Source organism: Sus scrofa, chromosome 12 (assembly GCF_000003025.6).
Source record: "Sus scrofa isolate TJ Tabasco breed Duroc chromosome 12, Sscrofa11.1, whole genome shotgun sequence".
NCBI lineage: Eukaryota > Metazoa > Chordata > Mammalia > Artiodactyla > Suidae > Sus > Sus scrofa.
In genome coordinates, this window is record NC_010454.4 from 20,561,228 (window position 1) to 20,580,108 (window position 18,881).

The following is an 18,881-nucleotide window of genomic DNA, read 5'->3' on the forward strand; positions in this document are numbered from 1 at the left end:
TACAGTATTTGTCTTTCTCTGTCTGACCTACTTCACTTAGTGTGATAATTTTTAGGTCCATCCATGTTTCTGCAAATGACTTTATCTTTTTACGGCTGAGTAATATTCCATGGTATATGTATGTACCACATCTTCATTATCCTTTCATTTGTTGATGGGCATTTAGGTGGCTTCCATGTGTTGTCTATTGTAAACAGTGCTGCTGTGAACATTGGGGCGCATGTATCATTTTGAATTAGAGTTTTCTCCAGACGTATGCCCAGGAGTGGGATTGCGAGATCATATGACAACTCTATTTTTAGTTTTTTAAGGAACATCCATACTGTCCGCAGTGGCTGCACCACTTTACCTTCCCACCAACAGTATAGGAGATGGCTCCCTTTTCTTCACACCCTCCCCATTATGCTGCTTTAATATAAATACATACTTGTGGGAATTAATTCTACAGATATATTTGCGAATGTGCCAAGTGACATGAATAGGCTGCAGCACTGTTTGTAGTAGCCAAAGACTGGAGACTCGTGCGCAGATGTCCCCCTGCGAGGTTAAATATATTATTATTCCTCCATAGTGTAGAATAATGAGCAGCCTCGAAAGAAAATTTTATGTGCTGAGGCCTCTCAGATAAAATATTAAGTGAAAAAAAAAAAAAAGATGCAAGATGTGGGTTCTATATATTAAAAAAGGGGAAATGTATACATATTTGCCAGCATGTAAAGAATATCTTTGGAGGTATACCCAGTAAACTAGATTACAAGATTTAGGAAAGGAACTAGATTGCTGATGGACAGAGAAGGGAAATGACTTCACTGTAGGCCCTTCTGTGCTTTTGAAATTTTATATCATGTGGAGAAATTGCCTATTCCAAAAAAAAGTTACAATAATTAAAATGAAATACCGTGGCTGAATGGGATGAAAAGCCATTTATTAAAAATTCACATTCTGGAGTTCCCATCGTGGCGCAGTGGTTAACGAATCCAACTGGGAACCATGAGGTTGCGGGTTCGGTCCCTGCCCTTGCTCAGTGGGTTAAGGATCCGGCATTGCTGTGAGCTGTGGTGTAGGTTGCAGACGCGGCTTGGATCCCACGTTGCTGTGGCTCTGGCACGTAGGCTGGCGGCTACAGCTCCGATTCGACCCCTAGCCTGGGAACCTCCATATGCCACGGGAGCGGCCCAAAGAAATAGCAAAAAGACAAAAAAAAAAAAAAAATTCACATTCTAACCTGTTTTGCAGTAAAGTTGTCAGAGCACAGTTTCCACTCTTCCATAGTAAGTCCTTTCACTTTGAGCTGGAGTTCTTGGCAGAAGGGGTCAAGGGCACGGATGACGGTTGCGCACCCACATATGAACACACACATTCTCTCTCTGCACCTAGAGAACCAGTCTTGTGGATTTGTACTCCCTTTGAGTTTATAGTGTCAGAGTCAGACTTTGGTCATGTTTTGTCTCCGTGACCATGAGAGCATGGGATCAGACAGTATGTCCAGCAGCTCTTTTACGGAACAGCACTGATAGCTTCCAAGTGGCATGTGAAGACAGTGAGATGGAACCTTCTCAATGTCCCAGAACCGCAAACCCCGCGAAGGTTTGAGTTTAGCCCCACGCTCAGCCAGACAAGTGTTTGCAACTCCATCCCCTCCTCAGTGGTTTTCTTTTTCGGGCTGAGGGGATAAATCCTGCAGGTGTTTTCTCCTAAGGTTCTGGCTTCTCTCCCCTTCACCCCACCCCCGCAGGGCAGGGTGCCCTTTGCGGTGCCTGACAAAGTCCTGTGGCCGCAGCTGTGCGAGGCGCTCAACATGAAATTCAAGGCCGAGGTGCAGAGCAACCGGGGCCTGACCAAGGAGAACCTCGTGTTCCTGGCGCAGAAGCTCTTCAACAGCAGCAGCAGCCATCTGGAGGACTACAGCGGCATGTCTGTGTCCTGGTCCCAGTTCAACAGGGTGAGGGCCCCCGCCTGCTGCAATCAGATCAGCCCCTCCAGGCCAGACCCCTCGGGAGCATCCCTGCCCCGGGCCCCCGTTCCTCATGCCTCTAATACACCATGCCCACGGTAATAGGAAGCCTCTGAAAGCCACATGCTTTGTGTGTGTGTGTGTAGAAAATTTTGTGCTTGAATATTTAAGCAAACGGCTTTGCATGCATTTTCTTCCTTTGTAAAGGAAACAGCAAAGCAAATGATCACATAACTCATGAGAAGTAAAGCTTTGGTGATGCTCAGAACTCCATGGCTCAGTCCCCTTGACTCTCTGAGGCTCCTTGAGTGTAATGCAAAGTCAGACTCCCATGGGGCCCTCAGCCCTCAAAAGAGGGTGCCAATGAAGGCCACATTTCCTCTAGCCTCAGGCAGTTCAGATGCCACCTGTCACATCTTCGATTTTAAATTGAACGTTTGTGTCTTTGCATCCATGGCCACCCCCGTGTTTTAAGTGCCCCAGTTCAAAGATCTCATAGTCTCTGAGTCTAACTCTTTTAAATGGCTGTGTGTTAACCAGCTAGCCAACAGGTTTGCTGGTAGTCAGAGGAGGTTCGATAGGGGAAGCAGGAGGCCTTGGTAGTCTGTCTTTTCCGTTGCAGAATCATGCCTTCCAGCAGAATCAGATAACTGCACTTTGCTGATAATTATTGCAGCAGCTGTATGATGGCGTGTTCTCTGTGGCCTCACAGTGTGATCTAGTCCAGTTCAAATTTACACATCACCTGGGCAGCTTGTTAAGGCGCAGGCTCAGCTTCAGCAGGTCTGAAATGGGGCTTGATATTTTGCGTTTCCCAGAGGCTCCCTGGCAACGCTGCCGCTGCGGGTCACAGACCACACATCAAAAACAGTAAAGGAGGGGGCCCAGTCTTTAGGGCCTTAGCCTCCTGTGACCCTCTTATGCCTGTCAAAGCAATAAAGCTATTCTTTTCTCCTTTGCTCCGCCCCCCCCCCCCAAAAGCAAAGAACAAGTCAGTCCAGATGCAGGGGCAAGTGTTTGTAGCCGAGATCCACGGACTGTTGGTAACTGCTCTGTGGTATTTCCCCCTTCTTCTGTCTTTTCCTCTCTATCCTGGTTTTTTTTTTTTTTTTGGTTGTAGGACCACTTGATCAAACTCAGGCAGGCGTGTATATTTCTATGATTCTGACAGTGTAGATGTTATTTTCCCTTTAATTTCACCAGTTAAAGTCTATACGGGTAATATCCTGAGGGTTCCTTCTGCCTATTTGTATTCATTTGTTGTCTCTCCAACCAGGAAAATTTACCAGGACGGAATTACACTTTCTGGCAGTGGTTTGATGGCGTGATGGAAGTGTTAAAAAAACATCTCAAGCCTCATTGGAACGATGGGTGAGAATCCTTTCTTAAGTTAGCAGTAGAGTTAGGAAGATGATCTTTCCGGCATTAAAACATCCCACTCTGCTTCTGCTCCTTTGGCATTTCTGATCCAGGGCTATTTTGGGTTTCGTGAACAAGCAACAGGCCCATGACCTACTCATTAACAAGCCCGACGGGACTTTCCTGCTGAGGTTCAGTGACTCTGAAATTGGTGGCATCACCATTGCTTGGAAGTTTGATTCTCGTGAGTGCCCCTCCCTTTTTTAAGACATATCTTGGCTCTCGTTAGCTGCTTTTGTTGCAAAATTACTTTAAGAAACAAGTTATTGAGTACATATTATTCTTTGGGGCCAGTGCTAATTATGGGAAGCACAAATGTATAACCATGACACAGCTGCAGCCTGTGTAAAATCTTCTGGGAAACAGTTACTAGTTTTGAGAAACACAAATGTACAAGGGGACATGGCCACCTGTAATGCAGCGCCCTGTCCCAAATCTCAGCTGCTTCTCATTTGAAATATTTGCCTTCTTATCACTCAACTTTGAACTTACTCCAGTAAAGAATTACTTTGTTGTTTGGAGTTGTTAAAGTGGAATAATATGCTATTTGAATCATTCCTTTATCCTATTATAAGAATATTGCCATTGGAGTTCCCATTGTGGCTCAGGTTAAGAATCTGACTAGTTGTGGTCCCATCATGGCTCAGTGGTTAACGAACCCAACTAGTATCCATGAGGACATGGTTCGATCCCTGGCCTTGCTCAGTGGGATAAGGATCCAGCATTGCCCTGAGCTGTGGTATAGATCGCAGATACGGCTCGGATCCCGTTACTGTGGCTGTGGTATATGCGAGCAGCTACAGCTCCCATTCAACCCCTAGTCTGGGAACTTCTATATACTGCCATGTGGCCTTAAAAAGAAAAATATATATATATGTTAATAGTTTTGAATAACTCTCACATATCTGCTGGCTGTGGATATGCTTTCTTTCTCTCTTACATACTTTTGTACAGGGAGTCAGGGACTGGAGCCAGCAAGCTATCTCTTCTAGAGAGAGACAGAATACTCTTTGAACTTGAAACTCCCTGAGATCATTAAATCTCTAGGGAAGTGGTATATGCATTACCTGCTTATAGTAATGAAAGTCTACCCATAACTTTTTTTTTTTTTTTTTTTTTTTTTTTTTTTGCTTTTTATGGTGTGGCATATGGAGGTTCCCAGGCTAGGGGTCAAATTGGAGCTGTATCCGCCAGCCTACACCACAGCCACAGCAACGCAGGATCCAAGCCACATCTGCAACCTACACCCCAGTTCCCAGCAACGCCAGATCCTTAACCCACTGAGGCCAGGAATCAAATCTGAGTCCTCATGAATGCTAGTCAGATTCGTTTCTACTGAGCCATGATGGGAACGCCCATGTTTATTTTTTTAATGGAGATTTTTATTGGAACAGTTTTAATGGAGAGCTATATTTGTAGTATATTTGGGTTTTAAGATTTCCTGTTCAGAGACCATATTTAGACTATGATTATTCTGTTTACTGATCTAGAGGAAAGAATGTTTTGGAATCTGATGCCTTTTACCACCAGAGACTTCTCTATCCGGTCCCTGGCAGACCGCTTGGGAGACCTGAATTACCTTATCTACGTGTTTCCTGATCGGCCAAAGGATGAAGTGTACTCCAAATATTACACCCCAGTTCCATGCGAGCCTGCCACCGGTAACAATGTTCGCATTCTGATTTGGTTTTGTTGTGATTTTGGTTTTGTTTTAGGTGTGTGTGTGTCTGTCTGTCTGGCATGAAAACCTGACAATTAACAATAACAACAATAACAAAAAAACCCACTCGTTACCATTTGGTCATTATCCAGGGCAAAGGTAAAACCTGGGCTCTATTTTTCTATCCCACAAAAAGCACATCTGCCACCAACCCCAAATATCAAATTGAAGGTAACAGATTGCTTTCAATACAAGCTTAAATCAAACATAAATAGGGGAGTTCCTGCTGTGGCACAACAGGATCAGCAGCATCTTGGGAGTGGTAAGACGCGGGTTCGATCCCCGGCCCGGCACCCCTGGGTTAAGGATCTGCCATTGCTGCAGCTGTGGCTTAGGTCACAGCTGTGGCTCAGATCTGATCCCTGGCCCAGAAACTCCATATGCCTCAGGGGTGGCCAAAAAAAGAAAAAATAAATAGGAAGATAAAATTTTTGTTTTTCAAAACAGAGATAGTTTTATTTTCTGAGCATAAAAGTATTACGTATTTATTGTAAAATTTCCAGAAAAGTATAGAAAAGAAAATAGATATCATACAGCAGTCTCTCCTCTCATCAACATAAGCAGTTCAGGAGTTCCCTGGTGGCACAGCAGGTTAAGGATCCGGTGTGGTCACTGTTATGGTTCAAGTTCAGTCCCTGGCCAGGGAACGTCCACATTCCACAGGCCCGACCAAAAAAAAAAAAAAAAAAAAGCCAAAAAATATGCAGCTCATTGAGTGTTCTCCCAGTCATTTGGTATGTGTTCTGCAGAGTTGCCAGAAGCTTCATAAGTACTTCCTGTGTGGGAATTACAGTCTAAGAGCAGAAAGAAGAGGGTAGACAAGCAAACAAATAAGTGTTTCCGTTTAGTGGTGGATGCTATGAAAGTACAGAAGGTGAAGGGATTGAGAAATGGAGGACAGGAGGGTGGCACTTCACTGAGTGCTGGGAAAGCTTCCCCAGGGAGGCGATGTCAGAATCGACCTGCCTGAGGCAAGAAAGCCACACCAATCTAGAGAGAACATCCTAGGCTGAGAGAACAAGAGCAGAACCCTGAGACGGGCGTGGGGTTGTTTAGGAAACCTCGCGAGGATGAGGGAGGCTGGAGCTGGGCGAGCAGGGGAGAAAGTGGTGGGACAGGAGAGCAGAGCAGTGGGAGGGACCAGGTTGGGCTAGGGGTGGGGTTTGGGTCATACCACACATCCACGATGTTCAGGAAGTGATTAGGTTTTCACTTTAAAATATATCACGGGCAGGAGTTCCCAAGGTGGTTCAGTGGTAATGAACCCAACTAGTATCCATGAGGGGGCGGGTTTGACCCCTGGCCTCGCTCAGTGGATTAACCAGCATTGCTGTGGCTGTGGTGTAGGCCGGCAACTACAGCTCCCATTCGACCCGAGCCTGAGAACCTCCATATGCTGTGAGTACAGCCCTAGGGAAAAAAAAGAATCACAGGCAGAGTTGCAGTTTAGTAAATATAATCCTAAAACATCATTTTAACAACTGCATAGAATTCCATTATGATTCTATATTGGTTGTATAAGATACTTAAAATTTAAGTTAGTCACAGTTTTTTGTCATGGTCAATATTGAAATAACTTGGTACATGCACCTTGTTTATTTCCATAGGACAAATTCCTAAAGTAGAATTTGTGTCAAAGGGTATATAATTTTTGGAGTTCCCATCGTGGCACAGCAAAAACAAATCCGACTAGGAACCATGAGGTGGCGGGTTCAATCCTTGGCCTTGTTCAGTGGGTTGAGGAGCCAGCGTTGCCGTGAGCTGTGGTGTAGGTCGCAGACACAGCTTGAATCTGTCATTGCTGGGCTGTGGCGTAGACCGGCAGCTACAGCTCCAATTAGACCCCTAGTCTGGAAACCTCCATATGCCGCGAGTGCGGCCCTCAAAAGACAAAAGACAAAAAAGAAAAGTATAATTTTTGAGCATTTTGACACATCTTTCCAGAATTGCCCTCCAGAAAGTGGAATCTGTTTTCACTCCCACAGACATCTGTTTGAGTGTTGCTTCTTCATCCTCCTGCCAGTCACAGAATCTCTTCACCAGTTTCATGTTTGCCAGTCTGAATGGCATAAAAATTATATCTTAGTTCTTATTTTCCTTTCTTTGATTCTAGGTAAGGTCAAAACATCTTGTCATATAATGATAATGACAACAACAACAAAAAGAGTAATAATATCGGCTAACACTGCTGACTGCTTCCTTATGTCCCAGGCACTCTTCTGAGCACATTTCAAATACTGTCCCATTTAATCCTCAAAACAAGTCTGTCAAGTAGGTACTATTACCATCTCCTGGAGGAGCAGAGAAGTGAAATACTTTGCCAGAGGTCTCACAGCTGGGAAGAGGCCAAGCCAGAGTTTGAGCTCAAACAATCTAGCCTGTATGTCTTAACCTTCACATTACTTTTTTTTTTTTTTAACAGCTGCACCCGCGGCATATGGAAGTTCCCAGGCTAGGGGTCAAATCAGAGCTGCAGACGCCAGCCACACACAATGCTGGATCCTTAACCCACTGAGCAAGTCCAGAGATCGAACTGGCATCCTCGTGGATACTATGTTGGGTTCTTAACCCACTGAGCCAGAATGGGAACGCCAACCTTCACATTATTGACCATTTGTATTTTTTCCATGAAGTGCATTCATTTCCTTGCTTTTTTTTTTTTGAGTTCCTTTTTTCTTAATAATATGCAAGTATTTTTATGTAATAAATAAACCCTTTATTATATATTGCAGATTTTTCTCAGTGTGTCACTGTTCCTTTAACACTTAGGGTGTTTTTTTGTTTTTTGTTTTTTCCTGAAGTGCAAAGACGTGTTTTCCCTATAGCCCAATCTATCCATCTTTTTCCTTTCATAGAATCTGGTTTTTTGCCTTCCCGTCTGCTTATATTTCTTGGTGGGAAAATAAGCCAAAATATTTTTAGATTTCTGTGGTGTTTGGTATGAAACCTACCACTGCTTCTTTTCGTTAGCACAGCTGATTTAGATTTTTAAATCCTATTTTTACAGCATCTCTTTGTTTTTTATCTTTTCTGCCCTTCTGTAAAATTCTCTGTAGACCGTAAGGCACAAAAAGCACAAGCTCTTATGAAAAGGCCACTCCTGACGTTTGAAGCCCCAGACGAAGCAGGTTAGGACAACAGGCAGTGTGTGAGCCAAGGAGCTCTCTTGGGCTGAGTCATCCTTCTGACTTCAGCGAAATCTTCTTCGTTGTCAAATGTAGTTACAATTAGACTTGTTCCCACGCTCACACTCCCAGGAAACAAGATTTCATTCACCGACTTCAGACTCTCACATTCCTACTACCTACCTAACTGGGTTTCCATAACCATTAGCCTTTTGCAGAGGTAACTCTGGCTTATCCCTGAGGCTTATCCCCTCACCCGCCACGTGCCGATGGGGTTGCTGTGGCGAGTGAGACACAACAGCAGCGTTTTAAGCAGCCACGCAGTAGAGACAGCACCCACTGGGGTGTGTGACCGTCAGATTACCCCGAGTGCAGAGACCCCGGGCACGGAAGGAGCACACAGACGCCTGAGAGAGTGGCGTTCCCTTTCCTGAAAGAGTAGGAGAAACTCAGAGCTGGAGTAATGGCCGGGATCCTCGAGCCCATTAATTCCCCTCTAATGCTTAGATTCTTCCGCACGAGCCCTGGCAGTTGGCACACATTGCACGCAAAACTTGCAGTGATAAGGAAGTCGGCTCTCCCAAGGCTATACCAGTGATGACAGCATGCCTCCTTAGATGACGGAGAATTTATCCTGTTGCCATCCCCTCCTGTGGGTCCTTGTTTTGTCCCCTGTCCTGCTGCTGCATTTTAAACTTTTTAAGATAGGTTTTCTTTTTATAGTTAGCATGCAGGTAACGATTTAGATTTGTATCGAAGTATATCTTTTCTGTGGTTTGAAGAATTTATTAACACCTTCAAGCCAACTTGGAAGCTCTCTTAACTTGCAGTGTCAGTACTGAGGCTTCTCCTCTACCAGGTCTTCCTAATCCATTAAAATATGTGCTTATACCGGACCCGTCGATAAAAATGAGGTGGTTGGAGTTCCCGTTGTGGTGCAGCAAAAATGAATCCGACTAGGAACCATGAGGTGGCGGGTTCGATCCCTGGCCTCGCTCAGTGGGTTCAGGATCCATTATTGCCGTGAGCTGTGGTGTAGGTCACAGATGTGGCTCATATCTGGTGTTGCTGTGGCTGTGGTGTCGGCTGGTAGCTGCAGCTCCAGTTTGACCCCTAGCCTGGGAACTTCCATATGCTGCGGGTGCAGCCCTAAAAAGCAAAAAAAAAAAAAAAAAAAAGTAGTTGTATCTTACCCTCAGAAAAGATGGGGTTCTTAGGGGAGACTGCGTTTTCATTTCATGTGAGAACATTGGTTCTCATCCCCGTTCTCCCCCTTGGCAGCTAAAGCAGTGGACGGATACGTGAAGCCACAGATCAAGCAAGTGGTCCCTGAGTAAGTGTCCAGGGTCCAGCTCTGGTCTCCTGCTGCCTTGGTCCTCCCCCACCCCCGCTCGCCTCCCCCCACCTCTCCTCCCCCTCATTGCCACCCCTCCTCTTCCCTTCCCCCCACACCTGGCCCAGCTCTGGGGAGGGAGCTGGGCGTGGTCACCAGGGCCCCCCCCCGCCCCATGCCCCATACCCAGGGCCCCGCTCCCGCAGCAGCCGGAGCCCCAGGCTCAGCGGGCACTCTGTCCTTCTGCACCTGAAAGAGTCATGAAGCCCTGAGCTCCTCCCCAAGTCAGCTGCCCCCCTGCCCCCGCCCCAGGCCGCTGAGGCTCTGCTCTGCTTCCTCCCCAGGTTTGTGAGCGCCTCTTCAGACTCTGCCGGGGGCAATGCCACCTACATGGACCAGGCCCCCTCCCCAGCCGTGTGCCCCCAGGCTCATTACAGCATATACCCACAGAAGTAGGTCGTGTTCTCCTGGGGCTCCGTGGGAGGAACTGGGCTGCGCTCCGGGAGGGTTGGTGGGCAAGGAGTCCGGAGCTCCTCGAGGTCTGAGTACCCCTAGCCCAGCCCGGCCGGGCTCTGGTCCATGCCTGGTGGGAGGGATGGATTCGGCCAGTGGCTCTTGGTGGTATAGGTTGGAGTTGGCTCATGTCATCTGCTCCCCTCTCTTGAAATGGAGATTTTTCTCTCTCTGTATAAGGACCAGATGGGGGTTCAGTGTGTGTAGACAGCCAGTGGCAAGACCAGGAGGCTGGATGTTTTGGTCCAAGGCACTCTGTCCAACCAGCCAGCAAAGGACTCTGCCCCCAGGGTGCCCCTTGGGAGTGCTGCTTTCCCACGACGCCGAGGGAGGGTCCTGGCCGACCGACCTCAGAGGGGGTGCTCCCCTGAGGGGCGCTCACCTAGGGGTGCGGGGAGGTCTCTGCTGCTCTTTGTAGGCCTCCGGCCACCTTTCCCTTCCCCTTAACCTCTTCTCTTTCCCTCCCAAGCCCCGACCCCGTCCTTGACAACGATGGGGACTTTGATCTGGACGACACGATGGACGTGGCGCGTCGTGTGGAGGAGCTCTTGGGCCGACCTATGGACAGTCAGTGGATCCCTCACGCGCAGTCGTGACCTCCTGTCGCCATCTTCCGCTTCTTCGTCCTCGCCAGAGGAGTTATACTTGTGGATGTTTTAATTCCATGAATCGCTTCTCTTTGGAAACAATACTCATAATGTGAAGTGTTAATACTAGTTGTGACTTTAGTGTTTCTGTGCATGGTGGCACCAGTGAAGGGAGTGTGAGTGTGTGAGTGTGTGTGTGTGTGTGTGTGTGTGTGGCGCGCGATTGCACGTTGTGCTCTTTCTCCCCCCTTGCTGTCCAGAGTGTAGCTGCAGCACTGGGGCCACAAACAGAGGCTGTGGTGTTTTCAGCCTTGTGCAAAAAGGCAGTTAGTTCCATAAACCCTGGAACGTGGCCATGTGTCTTGGAGGTGGCTGAACTTTGACACATGGCTGTTCAGCTAAGAGAGGACAAAGGCAGGTGAGGGCACCTCCTTTCTGGTGAGTCCTTGTCACTGTGTCTACCACGCCATTGATACGCAACCACGATTGTCTCTGCTTTTCTTCTGAAACCTGGAAACTGCCTTTTGACAAAGAAAGCCAGCCCTCCCTCCTTCCCGCTCCCTGACCGCCACTTTCCTGGGTAGGGATGGATAAAGGGGCACAGAGAGCAATCACTGGGGAAGGGAAGTGATGGGTTTTCTGATGGGTGTAGCCTTTTAAATAACACAGCCCAGCTCAATGTTCTCTTGCTCCCCACCCCCGGCTCCCTCCCACCCGTGGAATTGCCACTTGGTTCCTATGTGTGTACACCTGTGCAGACACATCTGATGAAGCCGAGGAAAGAAAAGAGGGCCACAGAACCAAAGCTTACAGTGTCCTTTGTGTTGCGCCCAGGGTGGACCGCCCAGCCTGGCCCGGCTCACGGGCGCTGAGAGTGTTGCCTCGTTACTGGGAGCTGCCGTCCAGGTTGCCCAGCCTTCCTCTGCACTGGGGGAGCCACCAGCAAGGCTTTCCAAAGGCTTGTCAATAATGGCTTTTTGCAAGTGTTAAATGGTGTTTTTGTTTCGAAATTGGGACTTGTTTTCCCCTTCTCACCCTGATTTGATAGTAGAATTCTTTCTTCCTGCATCAGGTCAGGTGCCATTGACACGAAGGTCATGTCACCTCTTTTCCCTTCACTGTTTGCACAATGCCTTGGGGAGTGAGTGGCAGGAATGTGGGCTGAACCCAGGGCCAGCATGCTCAGGAGGCGTGTCGCCCACCTGGCGCAGGGTGCTGGGTGTCAGCGTCAGTCATTTGGGGAAATGCAGCCAGCAGGTTTGCTGGGAAGCTTGGTAAGCTGCAAAAAATGAAAAAAAAAAAAAAAAGAAAAGAAAAAGCCTCAGCATAATTTTGCCCACAATTTCTTCCATATCCTGACACCAAAAGGAAGGAATGGGCTACGGCAGGCAGGCAGGAAGAGGGGGAAGCAGGTAGAGCTTTGGGGTTAGGTCTGTAAGGTCACCCCTGCCACCCCCTCCAAAAGAAGGGCCTGACCACACCCAGGAGAGAATGGCCCTAAAAACCTTATTTTTATACTTGTGAGTAAATAAACAGATATTTTTTTTACAAAAATAACTTCTGGATATATCAGTGTTTTTGATGTTAAAGGAAAGTACTCCTCTGTCGTAAATTATTTATTGGAAGATAACTTTGTAAAAGCTGCTGTTTGCCCTGGCTTGGTTTCATACACTGATTTATTTTTCTACGCCAGGCAGTAGAACTTCTCTGCCTCTGAGGAGCAGGCTGACCCCTCCAGTGGAGACCAGCATTGATGTAGGATGCTGCTAAGCGCCTTTTGCCACCACCCCCCACTCACGATTTGATTAACATCCCCCCTGAGGATGGGAGTGTTGGGGAGAGGAAGCCTGGCTGCTCCCAGACTCCAAGAGCCCTCACCTGCCGTCACCCAGAATGACACCCTTGCCCATCAGATCAGCAGTGGGGCTCGCCCCAGGCGTGCCAAGGGCAGAGCTCTCACTTCATGGTTGGCACTGGCGTCGGGGGGGGAACGGGTGCCCAAGAGTGCGGCTGCCCCAGCATGGGGTTCCCACGCGTGTCCAGTGGCTGGGCCGCCCCCAGCTTTCCTGAGGCTGGGCCTATAGACGGCAGAGACTTTTGGCTGAAAGGTGGGCTCGCTCTCTGCGTTATAGCTTCTCTCTTCTCCCTATTCCTGCAAACCGCAAGCAGAGGCGAGGGCAAGCTTGACCACTCGCTCCCAGACACACAGCACAAGTCATCGCAATGTTCCATGTGTGGTCTGCGCAGGCTTCGCAGGGGATGGGAGGGAGACCAAGAGTGAATATAACTTAAAATGGAAGCATACTTTTTATAATTTTTCTTTTTAAAACTTTGTGAAATTATTTCAGATACATATTTTAGTGTTGAGGCAGATTAGTATATAGCCACCAAAAAAAAAAAAAAAAAAAAAGCATTGTGTACAATTTGGGGCCGTCACAAAATTGTGTATTTTATGTTACAATAAAGACTTCCTCTGAAAATACCAAATTGGGTCCTGTTTTTACTTTTTATTTTCCATCCCGTAGCAAGAGAGCATGGCCTGGGCAGGAAAATATTTGAAATCATCCGTGTGACTCTGAAAAGGGGAACTAGATGGGAGTTGGCTGCCTCAGAGAGCGGGTCATCACCGTTTGTGGCAGATGTGGGCCTTTCTTACCTTCCTGATCGCATGAGGGGGGTTTTTTGTTGTTTTTTGGGTTTTTTTCTTTTTAGGGCCACATCTGCAGCACATGGAAGTTCCCAGGCTAAGGGTCAAATTGGAGCTGCAGCTCACAGCAACCTCAGATCCTTAACCCACTGAGCAGGCCCAGGAATCGTAGCAGCGTCCTCATGGATGCTAGTTGGGTTTGTTACTGCTGAGACAACGAGAGCTCCCCGCATGAGGTTTTGCACATGAGAATGATAATCCTCACTTCCTATTCCTGTTAGAAAGTTCATCCTTTTTTTTTTAGGGCCACACCCCTGGCCTATTGAGGTTCCCAGGCTAGGGGTCGAATCGGAGCTATAGCTGCCAGCCTACACGACAGCCACGCAGAATCTGAGCCACATCTGCACCCTACACCACAGCTCACGGCAACGCCAGAGCCTTAACCCACTGAGCGAAGGCCAGGGATTGAACCGGCAACCTCATGGTTCTTAGATTTGTTTCAGCTGTGCCACAACAGGAACTCCAGAAAGCTCGTCCTTAGAATTCAGCCCATTTAGAGTGCCTGCCCTGAGCTGGGCTTGTGTGCAGGGTGAGAGATGCTTCCTGCGCTTAAAGGAATGCAGGCCGGGAAGGACGGCTGATACTGTCCCGTGGGATAGGCTATTAGCTCCTGCTGCCCTCAGCCTATCCTGAAGCCATTACCAACTGAGGGCAGGAAGAGCTAAAAGCTGACTCTTAACAAATAGACATGAGGAAAGGAAAGGGCACTGAGCCGGAGGCATCAGCACAGGTAGAGGCCTGGAGACGTAGGAAGGCAGGACGGGGTGCGGTAAAGGGCGCCGTGGGGTCCTCAGCTCCAGTGTGCATCAGACTCCCCTGGAGGACTCGGTAAAGCAGGTTCGAGGCCCCACCCCAGAGTTTCTGAGTCAGTAGGTCTAGGGTGGAGCCCAAGAATTTGCGTTTCTAACCAGTTCCCAGGTGATGTTCGTGCAAGAATCACTCTGAGAAGGACCGTGGCAGGTGAGAAGGTCTGGTGTGCTGGGTTAGAATTTATCTGAACCTGGTGGTGAGTGATGAAACCTTTTAAGCAGAATGATCAGATGTTCATTTTAAGAAATAGTGCAGTGACCACGTGCAGGATGCGTTGAACGGAGGCAAAACATGAAGTCAGGGAAGAGCTTGGAGGCTGTTTCAACAGTCAAAGGTCAGAGGAGATAAGGCTCTAGACTCAGGTACCACAGCAGTGGCCTTGAGGCACCATTTGTTGCCTTAGTGACCAATGTTGAGGGGCAGGGTTGGAAGCTAGAGTAATTCCAGGTGTCAGGTTTGGGAAAGGCTTGCTAGAGATACTCCTCGGTAAGATGAGGAGGAGTTCCCGCTGTGGCACAGTGGGTTAAGAATCTGATGTAGGAGTTCCCCTTGTGGCTCAGTGGAAACGAAACTGACTAGGATCCATGAGGATGTAGGTTCGATCCCTGGCCCCGATCAATGGGTTAAGGATCTGGTGTTGCCATGAGCTGTGGTATAGGCTGCAGAATCGGCTTGAATCTGGCATTGCTATGGCATAGGCCATCAGTTGCAGCTCCAACTCAACCCCTCACCTGGGAATTTCCAAATGCCTCAGGTGTGGCTCTTAATAAAAAGGGTTCAGGTCCCAATCGGGCTTTTGGCTGGGTTTCAGTCAGAGGTGTTTTCGGTTTCAGTACTGGCATATGCATAGAACCATAGATGAGTGGAATAGAATTCAGACTCTAGGAAAAAACCCAAGTGTCTGTGGTCAACTGATTTTTGGCAAGGGTGCCAAGACCATTCAATAGGGAAAGAATAGTCTTTTGAACAAATAGTGCTGGGATGACTAGATAGCCATGAGTGAAAGAATGAAGTTGGAACCTTACCTTACATCATATACAAAAATTAACTCAAGCAGTTCCTGTCGTGGCTCAGCAGTTAACGTACCTGACTAGGATCCATGAGGACTCGGGTTCGATCCCTGGCTCGCTCAGTGGGTTAAAGATCTGGCATTGCCATGAGCTGTGGTGTAGGTCACAGATTTGGCTCAGATCCCAAGTTGCTGTGGCTCTGGTGTAGGTCGACAGCTACAGCTCAGATTGGACCCCTAGCCTGGGAACCTCTATATGCTACGGGTGCAACCCTAAAAAAAAAAAAATTTACTCAAAATGGATCAAAGACCTAAATGTTTATAGCTAAAACTATAAAACTTAGAAGACAATAGAGAGCTTCACAGCATTGGATTTGACAGTGATTTCTTGGCCATGACACCAAAAGCATAGGCAACAGAAGATAAAATGGACTTCAAAATAAAAAAACTTTTGGAGTTCCTGCTATGGCTCAGTGGGTTAAGAATCCAACTGCAGCAGCTCAGGTTGCAGCTGTGGCTTGGATTCAATCCCTGGCCTGGGAGCTTCCATGTGCTGTGGGTGCAGCCATTAAAAAATAAAGAAAGGAGTTCCCGTGGCGGCTCAGCAGTTAAAGAACTCGACTAGCATCCAGGAGGACATGAGTTCAATGTCTGGCCTTGCTCAGTGGGTTAAAGATCTGGCATTGCTGTGAGCAATGGTATAGGTCGAAGATGAGACTCAGATCCCACGTTGCTGTTGACTGTGGCATAGGCCAGCAGCTGCAGCTCCAATTCGACCCCTAGCCTGGGAACCTCCATTTGCCATGAGGGTGGCCCTAAAATGACAAAAAAAAAAAAAAAAAGCAGAAGAAGAAGAAAAGAGAAAAAAAATATTGTGCGCATCAAAAGACATTGTTGACAGAGTGAAAAAGCAACAGAATGAGAGAAAATATTTGCAAATCATATCATATGTCTGATAGAGGATTAATAGCCAGAATAAAGAACTCAACAACAATTTTTAAATGGGAAAATAGCATGAGTAGACATTTTCCCAAAGCATATATACAGGTGGGCAATAAGCACACAAAAAGATGCTCAGTCATTAGTGAAATGTAAATCCAAACCACAGTGAGGTACCACTTCTTAGCCATCAGGTTGGCTATTTAAAAAAACAAAAATAGTTCCCTATGGCACAGTGGATTAAGGATCCGGCATTGTAACTGCAGTGGCTTGGTCACTGCTCTGGCACGGGTTTGATTCCTGGCTGGGAACCTCCACATGCTGCAGGTGTAGCCAAAAAATAAATTAAGGAGTTACCGTCGTGGCTCAGTGGTTAGCGAATCCGACTAGGAATCATGAGGTTTCGGGTTCGATCCCTGGCCTTGCTCAGTGGGTGGAGGATCTGGCGTTGCCATGAGCTGTGGTGTAGGTCGCAAACGCAGCTCGGATCTGATGTTGCTGTGGCTGTGGTGTAGGCCGGCGGCTATAGCTCCGATTCGACCCCAAGCCTGGGAACCTCCATATACCGCGGGAGCAGCCCAAGAAATGGCAAAAAGACAAAAAAATAATAATAATAATAAATTAAAAGCAAAAAAAAAGGCAGGCGGCTACAGCTCCGATTGGACCCCTGGTCTGGGAACCTCCATGTGCCGCAGGAGCGGCCCTAGAAAAGACAAAAAAACAAAACAAAACAAAAAAACAACTCAGAAAATGGCAACTATTGTAGGGGATGTGAAAAAAAAATGGAAGCCTTGTGCATCACAGGTAGGCATGTAAAATAGTGTAGCTGCTGTGAAAACAGTATGGTGGTTCCTCAAAAAATCAAATATAGAATTACCATATAATCCAGCACTTCCCCTTCTGGGAATATACTCAGAGGAACTGAAAGCAGGGGCTCAAACATTTGTACACCTGTGCTCATAGCAGCACTATTTGCAACAGCCAAAATGTGAAAACACAAATGCCCGTCAATGAATGAATGGACAAACAAAAAAATACACACAGCAGAACATTATTCAGCCTTTAAAAGGAAGGGAGGGAGTTCCTGTCATGGCTCAGTGGAAACGAACCTGACCAGCATCCATGGGGACACAGGTTCGACCCCTGGCCTTGCTCAGTGGGTTAAGGATCCGGTATTGCCGTGAGCTGTGGTGTAGGCCGACAGCTGCAGCTCCCATTTGACCCCTAGTCTGGGAACCTCCACATGTCACAGGTGTGACCCTAAAAAGACCAAAAAAAAAAAAAAAAAAAAAAGGAAGGGAATTTTGACACATGCTACAATATGGATGAATCGTGAAGACATTGTGTTAAGGGAAATAGAAAGTATTGTATGATTCCCCTTATATTAGGCACCTACAATCATTAAATTCATAAAGACAGAAAATAGGATAGTGGATACCAGAGGCTGGGGGAAGCAGGAATGGGGAATTATTGTTTCATGAGCATAGTTTCAGTTTGGGAAGATGAAAAAGGGTTGGTGCTAGACAATGGTGATGTCTGTACAACAGTGTGAATGTACTTAATGCCACCGAAGTGGATGCATAAATATGGTTAAAATGGTAACTCATGTATGGAGTTATCCTTGTAACTGACCAGTATCCATCCCTGGCCTGTCAGTGGGTTAAGGATCCGGCATTGCCGTGAGTTGTGGCGTAGGTTGCAGATGTGGCTCAGATGTGGCGGCTATGGCTCTGATTCTACCCCTTAGCTTGGGTACCTCCATATGCTATGGATGTGGCCCTAAAAAGGCAAAAAAAAAAAAAAAAAAAAAAACCTCTGTGTTCTCTGATTCCATTTACATGAAATGTCCAGAATAGGCAAATCTATAAAAAGAGACTATAGATTTGAGGCTGCTTAGCACCAGGGGTGGAGAGGGATTGGGTTTGTTAGCTCAAAGGCCTGGGGTCATTTTGGGGGTGATGAAAATGTTACAAAATTGATGGTATTGAACATACCTATGAATACGCTAGAAACCATTGAATTGTACACTTTTTTTTTTTTTTTTTTTTTTTTTTTTTTTTTTTTGCTGCCCTGCGGCATATGGTATTCCCGGGCCAGGGATCAGATCCCAACCACGGTTGTGCAGCTGCGGCAAAGACAAATTCTTAACCTGATGTGCCAGGTCGGGCTTCAAACCTGCATCCCAGCGCTGCAGAGATGCCGCCAATCCTGTTGCACCACAGCGGGAACTCCTGAACTAGACCCTTTAAATGGGTGATTCGTATATGTAAATGTGTAAATTATATCTAATAAGGCTGTTATTTTTTTTAAAATCAAGTGCAAGGCCTAAATAAGAACTAAAAAGGAGTGAAAGCAAGGTGGGGTAGCCAGATAGAGCAGACCTGTGCAAAGGAGCTCAGCTGTGAAAATAAGAGAGTTTGCAAGACAGAGGGCTTTTAGCGTCTGAGAGCCTGGGTCAAGGGCACAGGAGGAGAGAGGACTTAACCGTGGGACTGCCTCCTGCCATAACGATAGGAGAAGTTTGTGTTTATTGTGATAAAACCAATAAGCTAACCCAGGTGGTGGCCCCAATTACCAGGTAAAGTTAGTTATTTTGAGAACACCTGTTAGCAGGTGGCGTCTGCCCGGCTCTGGCTTTAAAGGGGAGCGAGGTTTTTTTGGTCTTTGCAGTTTCAGCTGATTGCCTGCGACGCATCTCACTCCAATTTAATGCTTATTCAATAACGAAAGCATTTTCTTTCTCTACCACCTTTTTGGAGAGCAAT

At 47.0% G+C, this 18,881-nt stretch overlaps 1 protein-coding gene across 6 annotated transcripts in view; it reads left to right on the forward strand.

Moving 5' to 3' along the window:
* STAT5B (signal transducer and activator of transcription 5B) overlaps positions 1-13,138 on the forward strand; it is a 76,263-nt gene extending 63,125 nt beyond the window's left edge. For 4 of the 6 annotated variants that reach the window (XM_021066240.1, XM_021066239.1, XM_021066241.1 and 1 more), the window contains 7 exons: positions 1,736-1,942; positions 3,231-3,325; positions 3,427-3,557; positions 4,864-5,034; positions 9,500-9,551; positions 9,896-10,003; positions 10,534-13,138. In XM_021066240.1, coding sequence (XP_020921899.1) covers positions 1,736-1,942; positions 3,231-3,325; positions 3,427-3,557; positions 4,864-5,034; positions 9,500-9,551; positions 9,896-10,003; positions 10,534-10,660 — 891 coding nt within the window. In that variant the 3' untranslated portion in view covers positions 10,661-13,138. 6 annotated transcript variants of the gene reach the window in all.